General features: G+C 33.2%; 1 protein-coding gene across 1 annotated transcript in view; it reads right to left on the bottom strand.

Moving 5' to 3' along the window:
* Nucleotides 1–20,224, bottom strand: part of SGCZ (sarcoglycan, zeta) — a 765,544-nt gene that overhangs the window by 123,871 nt on the left and 621,449 nt on the right. Inside the window, exon 3 of the mRNA XM_004682194.2 lies at nt 12,659–12,760. Coding sequence (XP_004682251.2) covers nt 12,659–12,760 — 102 coding nt within the window. The remainder of the gene's footprint in view (nt 1–12,658; nt 12,761–20,224) is intronic.

Genomic DNA, 20,224 nt, shown 5'->3' with positions numbered 1-20,224 from the left:
CTGCAACTAAGGAGAAAAGGGAGGAAATTAAAAGTTTCTTTCTGACTGTGAGGGACAGAGCGTAAAAATTAGAGGCTGAGGGCCCTCCCTGGTAGGTGAGAACTACTTAGTCTCTTGTTAGTAAATATGAGATGGATATAACAGTGGTTGCCGTGGTGGTGGGTGTGGTATGAAAACACATTTGAAGAGGTGGGATTCCTTAACTCTGAATCACACAGTGGTGTAAACCAGAACAACCTCAGTAGAAACAATGAACTATTTCTAATGTAACATAAGTTAATTCTAGGGTCTATGCCATCAAATGTGCTTAAATTATAAACATGTGAAAGAGATATTAAAGATCAAGAGTAAAAGGATAATATATTCTGTTTTCTAATACATCTTTTTGTATGGTCTTAATTCATATTTCATGAGTACACTAACCACTCATTCTTACAATAACATTAGTATTAAAATGAGGGGTGTGTGAGTGTGTTTCTGTATTCACTGCAATATACTTGTAGGGAAAATGGAGATAGGGAAAATGGAGGCTTTTATGCCTCGCCTCTGTAGCTACCACAAGCAGTCTTGAATACAGGAGAAGCTTGGGAACGTGGGCTGGGGGCATACATGCCTGATGTAGGCCACTTGGAGTGGGGTGTGGGCAAACAGAGGTGTGCACATCTGGACCTAGAGGTTGGAGATAAGGATAGTGTCAGACAGGACAAATGGCTGTGGAGGAAGTTACAAGACAACGAGTGACTACAGAGAGGCAGGACCAGGAGACAATGCCAGAGAGAGCTCAAAGAGAAAGAGTAAAGTTTCCCTGGGGTCTGGGAGGCCAGCCTGCCAGCCTTGCCAGCCTACTGGCTTGCCTCACAGTACTTGTGTACAGAGAGTGTTAAAGCCTGAAAAAGCCACTGAGGGTTCAGGGATGACTCTTTGCCCATCTGCCTAAATTGATAGAGAACCCGCTCTTTGCCTTGCTGGCAATAAAATACTGCAGTAAAGAGTTTAAAAATTTTTCACTGTGTCCTTAATCTCAGGCACAATCATAGGCAGTGTAAAAGATGTAAGATTGTTGCTGTCATGGATACACATTTTATAAGTTGTATTTTGAAATTCAAATGAAGCACTTCACATTCCTCACTGCAGAATCCATTATATTGTGATAACTTAGAGAAAAGCGAAAATGTTCTGCTACAAATTTATTGAACTTGCTATCTGTGTAACTGTTGAGGGCAGTGTTTGACAAACTAGTGATCAAACCCATTATAGGGTCATTTAATCAATTCACTGGTTAAATATATAAATATATGTGTGCATACATATATCAGCAAAATATAAAAACATGTGAAACAAAATGATAATTAGCAAATATAATGTACTGATATGTAACTATATGAATAATAATAGGATGGCCTGGATGGCCTATATGAGGTAAAAAACAAAACAAAACAAAACAAAAAAGTTTATCAAGTGTTATACTATAAAATGTGTTTCTTCCTTTAATAAATATTTGTAAAAGCTGATTAATATTTGTGTTCCTACATAACTTCTATTGTCTGCTCCCATATCTTTGGCCATTACAGTATACCCCTCTCTTCATGGTTAAGATGAGCCAACAGTCAGTCAATACACTCATGCTGCATGGGTGAGTTTCAGGTAGCAAAGAAATTCACTAGTTGGATAACAATTTCTTTTAGTTCCAATACAAGAAATGACATTGATACCTCATTAAAATCACATTTATGAAACAGTGGGAAAGTGGCATCAGTATAATGAGAGTCCACAATTTGTCTAATGTAAGGAAAAATCTTTTGAAGCTTACCTACTTATTTACAGATAAACTCCATGGCATGGATTTCAGAAAAATATTTCAGAGACAGTTTAGAATGTATCACTGAATAGGAATAATAATATAATTATTATTTACGATTTATTTATTTATGTATATAAGAACAGGCCAGAGATACGGGGGCAAGGTGAAAGGATTTACCAGAGACAAAGTGGGGAGCAGAACAGGCAGATGCACTGAAATACACTGCTGAGGGAAGCCTCAGGTGAGACAGTGGAGGTCTGCTGTGCCATGTGGGTCACCTCCTTGGCTGGGGATCAAACTTCTGTTGTTGTAGCTTCATAGTGTTACAATTTAACCCCTGTACCACCAGAAATTACTTTCACCTTTTTCCTGAAACAGCTGTTTATTCCATTCTCTGCTGAGGAGATTTTACAGTAGTTCAGGGCCTGGCTAGAAGACTATGAGGATCTTGACTTTGATTGGGGCCTCAAAAATTTTGTAAATTATTATACTAATGTGTACTACACTTGGGTTGCTATGAAAATTAGACCAGCATACATATCAGCTCTTCACATAGCAGTTAACATATGGAAATTAAATTAATACTTGATAGCAGGTGCTATGCAAGATAAATTAACAATTATGTGAAACTTAAGTGTTTGTGTTCCCTATGACCAATAGTTCCAAACATTAAATTATATTGATACATTGAATTATTTTAAATCATTTTAAGATATTCTATATTTACTAGAGTCCCAAATTTATTTTTGTTTCATATTGCCATGCTCCCATATTCTTTGCAGTGTATTGTTCTCTTACATACACATAATCTGAAGCCATATAGCAGTCTGAGCTGATTGTACTTCCTCAGTGTCTCACATCCTATCTGGAGAAGGGTTAGCCAGGGCTATGTGTTTCATCAGTGTCAGTGTGTGTTTTGTGAGTGTTCTGGTGTAGAAACAGGAAGGAACCTTGTTTATATATGTGCTTATAGAGACAACAGAATGTGTGATGATGACTTCATATTGGTGTAAGACTTCAACACTGTCTGAGAGACACCAGTGAAAGAAAAATAATATAACCTATAATTTCTAGGGAAAAAAAATAAGGAAAATGCCTTTGAGAGTCTCTCTCTATATTTTTTTTTAAATCCAAGAATCACTGCACCTCCACAAAGAATTTATCTCCACTTACATAGTTAGCAACTGCAAACTGTCTTCCAAAGATTTCTCATCATGGATGAGGCTTTTTATTCTCTCACTCTTACATAAGGTGGCTGTCCATCTGTGTTCAACGCATCCATTTACTTTCTCTGTGGGGCCCAGCTAAGCAAATTACATATATAAATAGAAATATGGGTTTCCTGGAGAACAGGTAAAAAAGCTGAGTTTTGAGAGAGGATAGATTTTTTTTTAACTGGATAATATAAATCTTTATTTAGGTTGGACAAGCAAAAATCCTTATTTTATAATTAAACACTACTAGCTTAAAAGTTTTATTCTTCATTTTAAATGAAATATTTGAATGGCAAAGTCAAATGTGGTGACTATTAGAATTAAATAGAAAAGCATCCTTCTTTTACACGTGGAATAATAATTACATCTATGAACTGTTAAGAAGCAAAGGATCAGCTCAGGAAGATCTAAGTTCAAATCATAGAATTGTGCTGACTTTTGATTGAATCATTTGAGACAGATTAATTGTCATATACAAGTGAAAATTATATTTCCTATATAGAAATATATGTTAAATAGGGTAATATGAATATGAATATTTTTAAAATTGGAAAGTATAATATCAAGGATAGTTAACTAAAAATCAGGACTCACTTGCATGGTTTAGTTTTACATCAGTGAAATCACAATTTGATTTAGGTGTATCTATGCCTTACTTAAAATTACATATGCATATATATATATTTTTTAAAGATTTATTTATTTGTGCATACAGAACTGGGGTACAGGCCAGAGGCTCAGGGGCGGTGAGAGGCTTCACCAGAGACAGAATGGGGAGCAGAACAGGCAGATGGATGAAGGACACTGCTGAGGGGAGCAGCCGGCGGGTCAGGAGAGTCTGCCTCCCCATGTGATCACCTCCGGAGCAGGTGGGAATCGAACTCATGCGGAAGTGGCTTTAGCTTCTTAGTGCTGTGCTTTAACCTGCTGCACCACCAGGGAGGGTCTACATATGCATATTTACTTGTATTTGTATATTTTTTGCTTTCCTTTTTTCCAAAGAATTTATTTTTTATTTATTTATGCATACAAGAGCTGCAGCATAGGCCAGAGATATGGGGTGGGATGGAGGTGGTGAGAGGATTTACCAGAGACAAAATGGGGGGCAGAACAATAGGCTCTACTAAGATACACTGCTGAGGTCTGCTGAGCTATGTGGGTTAGCTCCCTGCAGAGAGATCAAACTCATGCCTCATACAGAGGCTGGTGATAGCCTTTGATAGCACTGAAACTTCTACCCCTGTACCACCAGGGAAGGCCCCTGTATTTGTATATTATATTATTTTACAATTTCATAAGATATTGCCAAAGATGTCAGAGTAAATAAATATTAAAAAGCACTTTGATTTGGGCATCCCTGGTGACCTAGCTGTTAAGTATCAGCCCTATCACCAATAGGACCTGACTTAAAGCCCCAGCCAGGGAGCTAACCCATATGGCATAGCAGACCTGTCTGTTTCTCCCATTAGCCCCCTCAGCAGTACATTTTAGTACATCCATCTGTTCTGCTCCCCATTCTGTCTCTGGTGAATTCTCTCACCACCTGCACCTCTGGCCTATATTCCAGTTCTTCTATGAAAAATAAATAAATAAATAAATAAATAAATAAATCACTTTGATTTGCAAATCTGTATACTGTTTTTAAAAAAGCACTTTGATTTGCAAATCTGTGTTTATTACTGAAGTCCCTTAACAAGTATCTACATGAAACCTCCATAAAAGAGCTTAGATGAATTATTTGTAGATGTGTGGCAAATATAACATAGGAGACAAACTAATCAAAACTGTAAAAATTAAAGGTCTGTTATTTCTAATGTTTTCAGAAAGGATGTAAATATTCATAACAAATTAATGAGAATACCCGGACTACTGTTTATGGAGAAGCAATTGATAACAGACATTTTAATTAAACAAGATGAACAGAAAGAGAATCAGTGATATGAGATGTGAGTTCTGGTTCATGTTCATGTCCTAAACATTTGGGCATGGCATTTAGATTTCCTACATCTCTATGTAGCTCATCTGAAAAATGGGAATAAAATTATCTAATACATACCACCTCGTAGGAATATTATGAAAATGAAATGAAATGCCTTCAAATTAACTTTGATTATAGCATCTAGAAACCATTAAAATGAATGAATATCAGTATTTAAGTTAACAGGTAATATTTTTGTAACAAGTAGTTGTTATTCTGGTTTATGAAACTTATGGTTATTTCTACAGTTAAGTTATTATGGTCAAATTGCAAATACAATTAAAAACTGTGAGTGGTGTTCTGAAGTTCAGGGAGAAGGGAATGTATTGATGCAATGTAAAAAAGATAAAAAGCTAGTCGAAGCAAAGGTAATTTATAGAAAATTTAGACATTAAATTACTTTTTGTAGAAACTTTATGAAGAATGTTAAATTAAAAAATGAAAACTACTTAAACTACTTATAAGTGTAAAACTTTCAGAGTAGATGCAGACAAATGAAGTGTGTACCAAACAGTTGATAGAAATTTCAGTTCTTAGACATTAATGATAGAAAATATTAAATATAAATTTATCAAGCACTTGATTCAATGAGCTAGGAAAACAATAGATAAATGATTTTGACAAAGAAATTAAAAATATAATTTTTTCTGATAAAATTAAATCAATTAAAACCAAATTTGTTCTAATCATAAAGTGGGAAGTCAACTCACCACTCAAAATATTTGAATAAAAAGGAAAGTGAAACACAACAAAGTAACATTAGGAATAAAGACCACATGTGAATGAAATGCATACATGTATGGGGATATAAGTATACTGAAATAGAATAAGAGGCCTGTCTTCATAGAATAAAATAGAAGTTGGAGATTTTGCTTCAAGAGTCACTACCATGCAATAATTTATAATGGAATTCAATCACAATTTTAAGAAGAAGTAATTCTATGCTATTGAAATTGGTGTAACATGTAGAAAAATAGTTTTCCAATGATTTCTGTGAGTCTAGGAAAATATTAAAAGAAAACTGAAAAAATAAACAAAATAAATCATGAAAAGAAACAAGTAAAATTGAATATATGCAAGTATATAAACTAACATATTAGGAAGTTTAATTCGTGTTGTCTCAGTAATAACAGAATACTTTGAGTTTTGGAAGTCTTTTCACAGAATTCACTCAATATGTAAAATTATAATAAATATACACATACACTTTTTATAATAAGAGAAATATATCATATTAATAAGTATCTAACAATGGAGTATATTTATTGCTGACTTTAATCCAGCTAATAGTGGGAGGGTCAATAATGGTCTACAGTTTAATTGACCTATGAGAAACAATTACTTACTCTTTCAACCCAGAAGTGCTTTCATTCTGTTTTTGAATAACATTTTCTTGGTGTTCCTCTTACTTGAGTCATTTATCCTTCTTAGACATCAGTTGTTTCTTAGGCCTCTTTCTTAGCTATCTAATATTGTGGTGTTCCAGAATGCATTCAGTAGATCTCTTATCTTACTATAATCACTTACTTGATATTTCTTTACCCCCTTCTTGTATTTAAATTATATCTATATCTATATACATATATAATCATATTATGTATGATTATATCAAATATATTGCAATTGTATCAATTATGTGATATATAGCTATACAGATATATACCATATAATTATATAAAATAAAATAACTATCATATATCAATAAACCATGCATACATACATATCATACATATATAATACCTGTATGGATTGTATGTTTGTATGTATCTGTATACACACACACACACACACACACATACACAGTGTCTCCAGCTTGTACCTCCAAATTGAAATCAATATTCAAATACCTACCTGCCTCACTTGAAACCCATTCTCCCTGAATAAACACAATTAACAGCACTATAATTGTGATCCTATTCTCAACATTACCCCATATTTGTTAATGTCAGCTACTGAGACTAACAAAAGCTTTTAATATATTAAATTATCTTTTATCTTTTCTTCTCACATCCTTTACACAATGTATCAGCTAATCCTTATACTCTATACAGTCTTTGACAACAATACCCAAAACACAGAAAGGATTTAATGAGCTAAAGTTGAAAAGCATTTAGTTTAATGTTTGGCTTTCACTAACTATAATAAGCTATGATGTTTCCTGGATTGAACACTGCAGTAAGAGATTTAGCTCTTTGATCTCATCCAAAAATAATGGTAGTATTATAATTTTTAAGGGGATTCAGGACAAATATGCCCCTCATTTCTCAGATGATAAAAGTAAGAAACAGAGTTTTTAAGTAGGTAACTAGTATAAAATGCTAAGAAATAGAACCAGGATTTAAAAACAAGGAATTAGACTCTAAAACTATAGGGCACACTGAATGTTAGCCATTATACTAAAAACTACTATTTTCTGAAAAGACACAAAAGTGATTTAACATATAATAAATTAGAAATAAAATCACCAGGTCATATTCACATCACATACACACACACACACACACACAAATAGATAACTTTCATTAAATGAAACACAAAGGCCAGAGAAAACATGAATGGAATGTCCATTCTCATAAACAAGAACCAGAAAAGGATTGACAAGAAATCTGTAGTGATTATATGAAGAAGAATGCTAAGAAATGTTTCTGAACAGTCCAAAGACAGTCCCCCCTTCAAAAAAAAAAAAAAAAAAGAGAGAAATTCATGTTATTAGACAGGAAAACAAAACTATAAGCTGCCATTTTTCCCAAATTAAATGTAATCACAATTAAACTTCCATGAATATTTTTTTGAAACTTGACAGCTGATTATCATGTTCATTTGGAAGAGAAAATTCACAATAGGCAAAAAATTCTGAAAAAGTAATAAAAACAATTTGCTGTAAGAGTTATATAAAAAGTCCTTAAGATGATTGTTTAGTTTACTCCAATATAGCCATAATAGAAGACTAATAGACAAGAAATTGATTTATATATATTTAGAAATAGAGTATATAAGAAAAGTCCTATACCAAATCAGTAATGGAAAAAATAGGCTATTCAAATTATGCTATTGGGGTAACTCACAAACATGCACACACATATACACTCACACACAGAGAGAGCGACAGTCTTACTTGTGTGGGAGGAAGGGAAGGGAGGGAAGGAAGGTTGGGGTAAAGGAGGAAGGAAGGAAAAAGAAAAGTAATGACTGCATAATAGTGAAAATCCCTAAAATAAAAGAAATTCAAATAACACAAATACAGCAGTCATCCCTGCAAGGCATTCATACAACAAAGAGGATAAAAATACCTGGTGCTCTCAATTATTGCAATATTCGGAGTCCAAATTTGTGAGAAATGCACTCACAAAGAAAGAAAGGATGAAACATCAGAATAGAATCAAGAAAACTGTAAGATTACTTAATTATGAAATATTTCAAGAAAAGCTAAGCAAACGAAAGTAACAATGAGATAGAGTAAAGAAAGATGACTTGAGAACACCAGAAATGGGGACTCTAAAATCAAAGGGCTGGCAGTGGACACTGCAACCATCTATATGCACAATAAGGATGAAGTGTCAAAGAAATTAAAGTTGCTAAATAAAATGCAAATGGTATGAACTCTGATAAATTAATACAGCTATCAAAAATTGAAAATGAAGAGATGTGAGGGCATGCTGGAGAGAAACTAATCAGCCCAAATTCCATTGCAGGGAGTTAATGATCTTTATTTTGAATTCAAACATGGAGCTAATATATGTAACTGATTAATGGTATTCATATTCTTTATTCCTAACTACAAAGACACATTTTGTTTAAAAAAGAAATCTTGTGGTAAGGAAATATTTTTGTGATTTTTCTCAAATGACTACAGATTATTTTATTCTATTAGATCATACATAGTATATCAAATAGTCTACACAAGTCTCTCTCTACTTGTCCTTTTGTTTATGTAGATGTATATTTATATAACTGATCTTGCTTGTCATATTTTAAAAGGTATTTTTATCTGATTGTAAAGATTTGGAAATGATTTGTATTTTTCTTAACTTTAATACATTATGGTGAAACAGTAAGTCTTAACTTATTAAATAAATTAACATAAAGTTATAACAATAGGAACAATGTTAACATTTTTATAGAAACTTGCAGGTGTTTATTTGTATGAATTGTTTTTTCTAGGAAAAAAATGCCTGCATTAACAAGATTTGTCAAGGTACTTGAAAAATGTGGGATAAGGAGATTAGCATGCTGTGCATCCAGGAAAGAGGTTTGCTGTGCTTTTCTGACACCATGGCTTTAATCTGAATGCTATAAAGGAAAACTGAACACATGCAGTACAAAATTAGTTGCAAATAGGAACTAAGCATCACCACTTTGAAGTCAAATGAAATGAAAATGACTGGACATGAAGAGGAGAAGAGAAATTTGTAGCTCTGCTAATGGGAAAGTCCTGAGAACTCAGGCTTCTTTGCTTTGCCATAGTAGAGTTAGTAAAATTGGAATTATCTGGTAAAAATTTCCCTAGTACAAAGATCAGATGCTCACACAGGTGACAGTGATGATTTACCACATTAACTATGAACTCTTGAACACACACAAAAAAGTAAACTAGATAAATTATTATCTAGTATTAGACAAAGTTAGAGAACTGCATGAAGTAAATTTTGCTGGTAAAGAATCAGTGAAATACATGTAATTTAACTACATTAGAACTCTGGAATCATGAAACCCTAAAAAAATAGTACAATTACAATTAAAAACCCTGCTGACTACAAGACCTAATTTTCTGTTATTTCAAAGGTTTTGACCGAATGTTAAACATGTCTTGAAAATAGAATCAGGATGTCTATCATTGTGATTAGTGTAAGGTAGTCTCAAAAAACATAGCCCTCATGTCTTTACTCTCTGACTAAACAAACACTAGTAAGAGGTTCCTACTTATTTCCTGGAAATAATGATGTTAATTTCCAAGGTAATTTTAGCATTAAGTAAAATATACTTTCTTTTTACTATTTTATAAACCACTTAGAAAATAATGCTTTTTTTTTAAGCATGAAAAAGAGGGCAAACTGATATGGAAAATGACAGAATTTCAAATATCTATGGATATTTGGTGCTGGAATATAAATCAGTTTGGTTAAATGCAGAAACAGCCCTTTATTTATAAGGTTCATAGACTAGATTTGCCTAAGTGTGTATAACTGCATCTCTCCATTATCTTTCCATGGAAAGGATCAAATATCTACTTGACCAGAAAGTAGATTTAAATAAGATCATTCTTTATTTCACAGTGGAATACTGGCTACCCTCTAACATTAATGCAGGAAAACATAGAAGCACCCATATCAAACATATAGGAAGTAAAGATAAATAAAAGTGATGATAATCATTATTACTTTTTCTTATTTTAAATGAATCTTTATAAGTAACTTTTGAATTTAATAGACTTCCTTATTAGACCTACAGGGACTTTAAAATATTGAATATATGATAAGCTATGTAAAGTTTGGCATGAATACCATTTTTAAAATGAAAATATAATTTCTACTAGTATAACTGAGTTTTTTATTTTTTTAATCTAAGATTAAAGTATTTTTATAATTATCTACAAACTCACTTTTTAATGTGAAAACTAAAACTTCCAAGAGTCATGGCTAGTGTTTTTGAAATAGTGAATAAACCACACATGCGTTCATGGAGAGCATTGATAGGGAAACTACTTCTAACATACAGTTTGTCTTTTTATTTAAACTGTTTATTTAAAATTTTAAGGGGCATAGGAGTCTCTTCTGCTCTCAGAACAGCCTCCTGTCTGAATGCTAGTGGGATATGCTCTCTCCTGTCTATGCTGTGCCAAGACTTACTGACCCACAGACAATGAGAAGATACATGGGAAGGACATACAACAAAACTGGGATGTGAAAAAGAGCCCATAGATTTCAATAAATAAGTGAATTTTAGAAATGCTTGTAAATTTGTGGTTTAGAGCTTTCTGAGGAATAGAGATTAGAATCCCAAACACCCTATTTTATACTTTGGTGCTAAGAAATCAGTGGACTACTATTTGGTTCACAGGTGGAAAACAGACATTCAGTTTCCAGGGACAGCCCTGTTTTACCATTGTAGTTATACTGTCCAAAATGTCCCATCTGGGAAAGTAAATTCTTGACACAGCTGCTGGTATACATTATCACAGCCTTTCTAAATTGTACTTCCAGGTGACTTCAAATTGTTCTATCTGACTTGGGGGTAAATCTTACTTTGCTATGCCTGTACTTGCTGAGAGATACATTTTCAAATAATTTCTTATTTATTATTCTTCTTCCTGCACTAAAAATTATCTTGATTTTCATGCATATTTCATTTCTTCAAATATTAAGCTGTTTAATAGTGCTAAATACCAAAACAACTCATTAATAACAGTGACAAACTCTCAAGATAACACAATGATAACTGTAACTTGCAATGTGAGTATATCAAACTGCATTGCATGGTATTTTCTCTGTTTTAATTCAATTAAGGTGAAACAAAAACACCCAATATCCATTTATTAGAACCTTAATAAGTTTTAATAATTTAATAATGTAAGATGAGGTGTGTGTGTATATATACAGTATGTCTAACTCAAAATCAGACTGAAAAGTAAGTTCAATATGAAGTTTCCAGTACCCAAAGAATCAATGTATAAATTATTAAGGTTTTACAGGTTCACATGTGAAAAATAAGATTTGAAGTTAATGACCCTAATTAGAAGTTTTTTTGAAAATTAAATCCTCTATTCTTCTTTGAAATTGATATAGAAAAAACATAGTTTTGAAAAATATTATCAAATTATGGCTTCTTATGCAACCTATTTACTACTGTAATAGTGATACTGAAATAATATTCTAATCTGACATAGACTCATACTTATAAAATAAGCTTAATAATCTTTCAATAGCTCAAGTTTCTCTATGTTTGCCTTTATCAATTTACATATAATTTCCAGGGATTTAGAATTAAGAATTTGCCTAATAGAGTCAAAAGATTAGTTAGATTTTGATGTAGCCAAGAAAGCATACTACCTTCTTACCAATCACACACTTCAGCAAAAATTAAATTACAATGTTTTATATGTTAGCATGCTTCTAAGTGATAAAAACACATAGCGTGCACACACACATGCATGCACATGCCATTTGAGATAATATTTTGACTTGTCTTAAAGTACATCTAGCAATAAAATTAATTTCTATTCTAAGGCTCTTTGTCACCTCTCTTAGAAAATGAATGCCCACTAAAGCTGAAAATATATATAGTCTATTGAATTATAATTATTTATTCAAGTAGATGCTTCTTGCAAAGATTACTTGCTATATAAAAACCCCTTTTGAAAGTGCTGAGAGCTGTATGTATTTCACGTCTATTCAAAATAAAGGGGCAAATTCTTTGACATACTGTTTTTATAGACTAATACAAGCAGAACTGAAGTTGAATTCAAAATGTTTTTCTAAATGTCTGTTAGTATCTAACTCTAACCATTGGCTTTTCAATTGTGTCATTGTTTTAATTTATTCCAATAGGTGTGTAGTTTAAAGAATCTAAATGCATAATGAAGAGATAAGGGGATTCAACTATCCTAATTCAAGTTAAAACATAACCTCTAAATATTTTGTACAGTAAGCCAAAGCCAGTATCACATACCTTTCGAGAATGAATTTCTTTCACATACAATGGAAGTAGAAACTCAGATATACCTTCAAGTCGGATTCCCTTCTTGGTGACTCTCAGATTTCCCATACCATCCTACAAGCAATGAAATATAGTTCACTTTTAGGTTAATTAGAGAATTAATATCTGGCCATAATTTTCTTAGGCCTAAATTGAGAAAACAGTAAGCTGAAATTAGTGATGATCGAAGGAAAATGAAAGACTGATCCACTTAATGAATGACTGCAGCAATTTGCATGCATTAAGAGGGCTCTACCAGATAAACAGAAGAGGAAGGCTATAAAGGATCTAGTCTCTTTTCCCAGCTCTATTAGATTGAGAGTTCATCTGTGAATAAGTTCTGTACTTTCCTCATGCATCAGTAAGTCTACTTATTAGGGATAATGGTACTCACTCCCTAGTTATTAGAAGTAGTTGTCATAGAGAGCAAGGAGTATTTGTACACGACAGCTGAATTCATATCTCCACAATATTCAAATACATTTGCACAATAATTTTAACAAGTAATTAAAATGATTGGTTTTAATAAGCATTGTGTTCCAGTATACAAACTGTTAATAAAGCTATGTTCTCCCCTTTATCAAACAATAACCAATGAGGAAGATAAAACAAGACACAAATAACATTTGTGAGACAGAATATAGTAAAAATGCAAGAACAGAGTGATAATGGGAATTAAAGAAAGGTTTCTGATCTGGGAAGAGAGTAAACATTTCTCATGAAAGAGACTGACTCTGATAAAGGCCACAAGAATATGAAATTTCACCTGAAGTCACCCTTAAAAAGGGCAGTCCAAAATGATAGTTAGCACATAGCATGATACACAATCTTCCTAATGGATGATTATAATGAGAAAATATAACTGGGAATATGCTTTTAAGCCAGAGGGAGGAAGCCATGTCTGCAAAGCTAAACCTCCATGAGAAGAATATAAAAAGTTTTTGTATAGTACAACAGCTTGAATTATCAGAGTTAAGGTTCAAGCTTAATCTGTTAGAAGAACTATGTGCGACAACTGACAGGGCATAGGTAATAAAGTATAATTTATATATAAGGGTAAGGATTATGGTGGAGAAACAACCTACATGACTTGGCCAATAATTTTGTTTGTAAGTCCTGAAAAGAATGGAAGCTAAGATTTATCCCAGATTTCCCAGCTATGCATAATTAAGGAACTGTAAGAATTTAGAAAACAAGAATACTGAAATTTTAGACTTAATGACAAAAATAAATTCAGATTCAATTTTTTTAATTATGAGGTATCATTGAAAAAATAGGTATGTAAAAAACTTGGATAATGACTAGGACTGTGGAGTGCAAACAATACATAAAAAATAAAATATAAAAGTATAAAAGAGAAACTATGATTAATATGAGAGGAAAATCAAGAGGACATAATGGCCCAGTACTCTCACCCCAACTCAAAGAAGTCAGTCTTCAATATAACAATGAGCAGAATTATGAGTAAAAAATTTTTAAAGTCTTTTAATCTTTTTTTTTTTAAGATTTATTTATTTGTGCATACAGAACTGGGGTACAGGCCAGAGGCTCAGGGGCGGTGAGAGGTTTCACCAGAGACAGAGTGGGGAACAGAACAGGTAGATCGATGAAGTACACTGCCGAGGGGAGCAGTGGGTGGGTCAGGAGAGGTCTGCCACACCATGTGGTCACCTCTGGGGCAGGCGGGAATCAAACTCATGCAGAAGCGGTTTTAGCTTCTCAGTGCTGTGCTTTAACCCGCTTGCGCCACCAGGGAGGGCCAAGTCTTTTAATTTTAAGCAAAAGGAAAATATGGTTTATGGTTGAAGAAGAGTTGATAGGGGATAAAGGGATTCATTTTTTGAAGCAATTGAAAAAAATAAAACAAAGTTAAAATGGATACAGGAAATATATAAGGGACTGACCAAAAACCAAAAAATGTAAACATGAGAATATCAAGCATTACTGAAAACTTACATTCATGAGAAAATATGTCTACTTTTTGTAGAAATGATGAAACTCCCTGTTTGCTCTGAGATAGGATTTGCTTATATCTATTTTATAATTATGTTTTTAATTTCAATAGTGAAATGCATCTCTTAGACATTAAATTATGTGGTCTCCACTTGCTGATTCTCATTAAGTAAGATATTAAAACACTACACCTTAAAGAAAAGAAACAGGCAGAATTAACAGCAAGAGACTCAAAATTGAGTATTCACTAGTAGGAACGGAAGAAAAACATAAATTTTTAGTGTTCTAAAGTAAGAGGAAATGAGTCTCAAATGACTAATCAACACTCTTCTTGTTAGATAGAAGTAAATCCAGGATGGCAATGGTAGGCTGCAAAACTCATTCAGGGTCAAGAAAATGTCAAATGATGATACATTAATGAGTAATTTCAATAAGAGGTAAGCGATATGAGAAAGTCTGGTTTCTCTTTAAAACATGTAATTTCAGATTTTAAGATGTTGTAGGTGAGAAAGTATCCAAAGAGACCATAAGAACACTGCAGCAGAGGAGGCAGTCTGGAAACAGAATTCTCTAGACAGTGAAGATTATTCAAATGCTTATAGTCACATGTGACATTAAATTATTATTTTGTCTCAGAGGGATTTTCTTGATTAAATATCAGTGACTGCCTATATATTTTCAAAAACCTGCTAGAATGAAATATTCTCAGTTTCTCCAAATTGTTGCTATAGAAACATCTAGTGTAAGTTTTAGAGATGAACTCAAGACAATAGAAACTAATTTTATCAAAAGCATAATTACCACTTTACTATAAGTTCCCACTGTCTGAAAAAGTTTTTCCTATGAAACTTTCCAAGGCAAAATGGCATAATGAAATAACAATTATCATTAATTATTATGTAGACACTTTTAGCACTCCCAAGTCCAAAAGTGAATCTACCAATAACAAACTAAAGAACAACAAAATCTAAACTAAGTAACACACAATAAAAGCCAGAATGGTGTAACAGAGTATGAAGCAGTGCAGGAGAAGGAGTTTGAAAGCATTACTCTCGCTGCCCCGTTCTGCTCTAGAATTGCCACTGCAAAACCAACACTGAATAAGGTATACGCTTTTCATCTCTCCATACAAGCAAACATCCTTGGATTTCTTGATTTGGCAAAAACAGATACTACACTCATTTATAAAAGCCAAGTAGTAGAAGGTGAACTTTCAAAAAGGGAGGTATATGCATGTTAAGCTTTAAAAAACTTGTTTTTATTAGTTGATTAAAACTAAAAGAAATGGGAATTCAAAGTTGAATGTGTTATTACTTTTGCTATGTATATAATGGCAAGTTTTTAATCTCCTACTCAGTGTGTTTCTTCTTATAGCTTCTGCTTAACAAATATATTTTGGTATATAAATGATTACACTGCATTATATTAATGAGGTAGAATCCCCAAAGATAAACGTAGGATTATAATTATTATAGAGTTGTGTTGTGAATACAACAGCACATTCCATGACTCACATACCATGTCTATTTATCCTTTCTATTTTTTCTATTTGTACAAAGCATTTCAAGTATCTTTATATTATCTACATGCAGTTATAAGATATATGAAACTAAATTATATGAATTCACCATACAATGAACCTGGTCCTCACATTCTTGCATCAAGCACATTAATAATTTTTAATTAATAATTAATATTTTTAAGAGTAATCTAGTTTCCATTCTGTAGGAGTGTTAAATTATTCCCACTATTGCTATACCTTCCTGACTCACTATTTTCTTGCTACTTTCAGCATCTAAAAGGTAGAAAACATTTTTGAATATTCAGTTAGAAATGACATTGTCAAAACAGCAGAAAATTACAGAATCTAATGTACCCATGGCCCACACCTATTCTTGGTTCTGTCACCTTTTCCTGTTTAAGCTTGCATCACTTAACTAATATACATGTCCCTTAGTTTTACCACCTGTAAAAAGAATAATAGAATCCGTGGTATATGTTTATTACAATAACAAGAGGATATAAAATAACTGAATTTAAAGTCATATAGATATACAAAACAGCTATGACTATTAATGATGTATTTAAAGTAATTAAAATTTTGCTCTCATTATAAAAGCTTGCATTTGTTTATTTTATGAGGGATTCTTTTTTAATTTCAGCAGATTAAAGATCAAGTTTATAATTATTCCAGTTTGATGCCTTTATTTATCATCTAGAAATCACAGACATCATTTAGCTACTTTGGATGGTCAGTAAAATATTATTTGAGAGAGATTCGAGCAGCTAGATAGCTTAATTTGAAATTTGACTTTGTCATGTAATCTAATCTCTACATATACATTAATTTTTATAAATATCAGAAAATGATAGTATTCCTTAGAGGGATGTTATGATATTTTAATGAAATACTATGAGATATATTACTGATCTTGGTATACTTTTGATGACTCCCTTTACTTGTAGCCATCCTTTCCCATTTTCATCTTTCCTTTCTATCCCCAGTATCACTGTTAATGTTCAAGACATATTCAATTCCAATCAGGCAATTATTTCCAAATTTACACTGTTTTAAAGTCAAGATTACAGTGTTTATTACACTGTAACTACACCTTGCTCTTGCTGAAAACCCAGACTGTACCCTTAGTTCTTAGATTATGGATTTACATCTTTCACTTCAAAGTTAGTTTGCTCTTGAAACAATTCATTACGAAAATATAACTTCTAAACTTCTATGTTAAAGGGAAATATCATAAAAAAATCACTATACCGGCCCTCCCTGGTGGCGCAGCGGGTTAAAGCACTGCACTAAAAAAGCTTAAGCCACTTCCACATGAGTTCGATCCCCGCTTGCCCCGGAGGTGACCACATAGTGCGGCAGACCTCTCCTGGTCCGCCCGCTGCTCCCCTCAGCAGTGTACTTCGTCGATCTGCCTGTTCTGCTCCCCACTCTGTCCCTGGTGAATTCTCTCACCCTCCTCATCTCTGGTCTGTATCCCAGTTATATATGAACAAATAAATAAATCTTTAAAAAAAAAATCACTATACCTTACCCTAACTTTTCCTTTAGAGTCTTTTCAAGACCTTTACATCTTATACAAGCCTCAGCTTTTCAGATATTTTGTCTTTTGGTAATCATTAGTCACCCTTTACTTCCAGTAAACTAGACTGCTGCCATTTCTCAGAAAAGCTCTCCTTGTAATATAATCCACACATATTATTTGTGCAAATGTTCCTCATAACTATCTCTTCCCAGTACATTTAGTCATCATTCAAGGTCCATTCAAAAAAAAAAAATACAGTTAATACGTTACTCATTTTCAAAATGCCATATTTCTACTTCTTATAAAATGCATCATATGGGTGCATTTAGTAAAATGTGCACATATTTTTATCTCTTCTTAAAAGGGTTATGCCTTTATTTATATATGTATATAGTCTTCCTTCTAGCATGGGCCTTCCAAGTAGTACTTTTAATAACTATCAGGTAATTAAAAACTTGATTACTGGTTTCATTACAATTTAGATCTTTACATGAAAAAAAGAAAACATCAATATTCTGTAAAGACTATACTACCAACAAAATTCATAGAATTTACCTTTAGAACTATAATTAATCTATAATTTTTAAATACTTGAATTTTGTACAGAGTATATATTTTAATATTCTTTTTGAAATGATTAAGAAAATATGAATCATATATGATTGTAGACAAGGATGTTGCAAGCCATATTATTTTAAATTTATAATATAAATTTCACTTATAATTTTTTAATAAAGTGACCCTAGTTCACTACATTTTTATATTTACAAGGTTATTTAGCACATTAAGCTGTCTGACATTGGGGGTTACTGTAACTAGCTACCTTTAGAATATTAATTGCTCCTAAACCATCAAATCTAATTGTCAAAGGAATGAACTTATTGACATGGAATTGAGGCATTTTTAAAACTGATGTGACCTCACCCAAAGCAATGATAGTGAAGGAAAGGATAAACAGCTGGGACTACATCAAATTAAAGAGCTTCTGTACAGCAAAGAGACATTAAACAAAACAAAAAGACACCCCTCTGATTGGGATAATTTTTTTGCATGATACTCATGATAAAGGTCTAATCCCAAAGATATATGAAGAGCTGATGAAACTCAACAAAAATAAAGTGAACAACTCCATCAAAAAATGGGCAGAAGAGGTCCTCCCTGGTGGCGTAGAGGGCTAAAGCTCAGCACTGCAAGCTAGTCACAATCTCTTCAGTGCAAGTTCAAGCCCCATCCCCAGCGGTGATCTACATGGTGCAGCAGACCTCTCCTGACCCGCCTGCTGCTCCCCTTAGCAGTGTACTTCATTAGTCTGTCTGTTCTGCTCCCCACTCTGTCTCTGGTGAATCTTTCAACCACCCCTGCACCTCTGGCCTGTACTCCATTTCTGTATGTATTAAAAAAAAAAAAAAAAAAAACTTAAAAAATTGTCAGAAGAGGGGCCCTCCCTGGTGGTGCAGCAGGTTAAAGAATAGCAGTAAGAAGCTAAAGCCACTTTCGCGTGAGTTCTATTCCCGGCCCCAGAGGTGACCCACATCGTGTGGCAGACCTCTCCTGTCCCACCCACTGCTCCCCTCAGCAGTGTACTTCATCAGTCGACCTGTTCTGCTCCCCATTCTGTCTCTGATGAAGCTTCTCACCATCCCTGCACCTCTGATTTGTATCCCAGTTCTGTATGAATAAGTAAATAAATCTTAAAAAAAAAAGGGCAGAAGAGCTAAAAAGACAGTTGCCCAAAAAAGAAATGCAGATGGCCAACAGACATCTGAAAAAGTATTCAACATCACTTACAATAAGGAAAATGCAAACCAAAACCATAATGAGATACTATGTCACACTAGTGAGAATGGAATATACTAAAAAAAAAAAAAAAAAGGAAATCTCCTACACTGCTAACTGGTACAGCCACTATGGAAAACTGTTTGGAAGTTTCCAAACTGCTATAAAATAAGCTTCCATATGAAACATTAATTTCACTTGTAGGTTTTACCCAAAATACACAAAAAAATTTCCAAAGGACACCGGCATTGACGCCCCTGTGTTATTGCTGTCCTATTTATAGTAAGCAGAATGTGGAATCAACCCAAATGCTCCAAAATAGGTGACTGGATCAGGAAGACATGGTACATATACACAATGGAATATTCCTCAGCAGTTGAAAAAGATTAACTCATGCAATTTGCAGCAAAATGGATGGAAGTGGGAGGGATTTTGCTTAGTGAAATAAGCCAGAAAACAAAAGGAAAAAGAAAAATATCAGATGTTTGCACTCATAGGAGGAGTGTAGGGACCAGGAAAACAACAACAACAACAAAAGAACAATTGTAACAACTGTAGTAAAGTAAAAACAAAGTCAACAAACAACTATAAACCAGAGCCATTCTATGGGCTTGAAAAAGGGAACATGATCAAAAATGGGGCAGGAAGAACTCACGGGACTATGGTATGGTACATGAGTGAACTGGTGGTGGGAAGTCCACCAGGGATTACAACTGAGATGAAAAAATGTACAAAATTAAGAATGATGTAAAAAAAATTATATATA

The sequence above is a fragment of the Condylura cristata genome, unplaced genomic scaffold (assembly GCF_000260355.1).
Source record: "Condylura cristata isolate star-nosed mole 26May11 unplaced genomic scaffold, ConCri1.0 scaffold00014, whole genome shotgun sequence".
NCBI classification, from domain to species: domain Eukaryota; kingdom Metazoa; phylum Chordata; class Mammalia; order Eulipotyphla; family Talpidae; genus Condylura; species Condylura cristata.
This window is presented reverse-complemented; position numbering and strand designations above follow the sequence as displayed.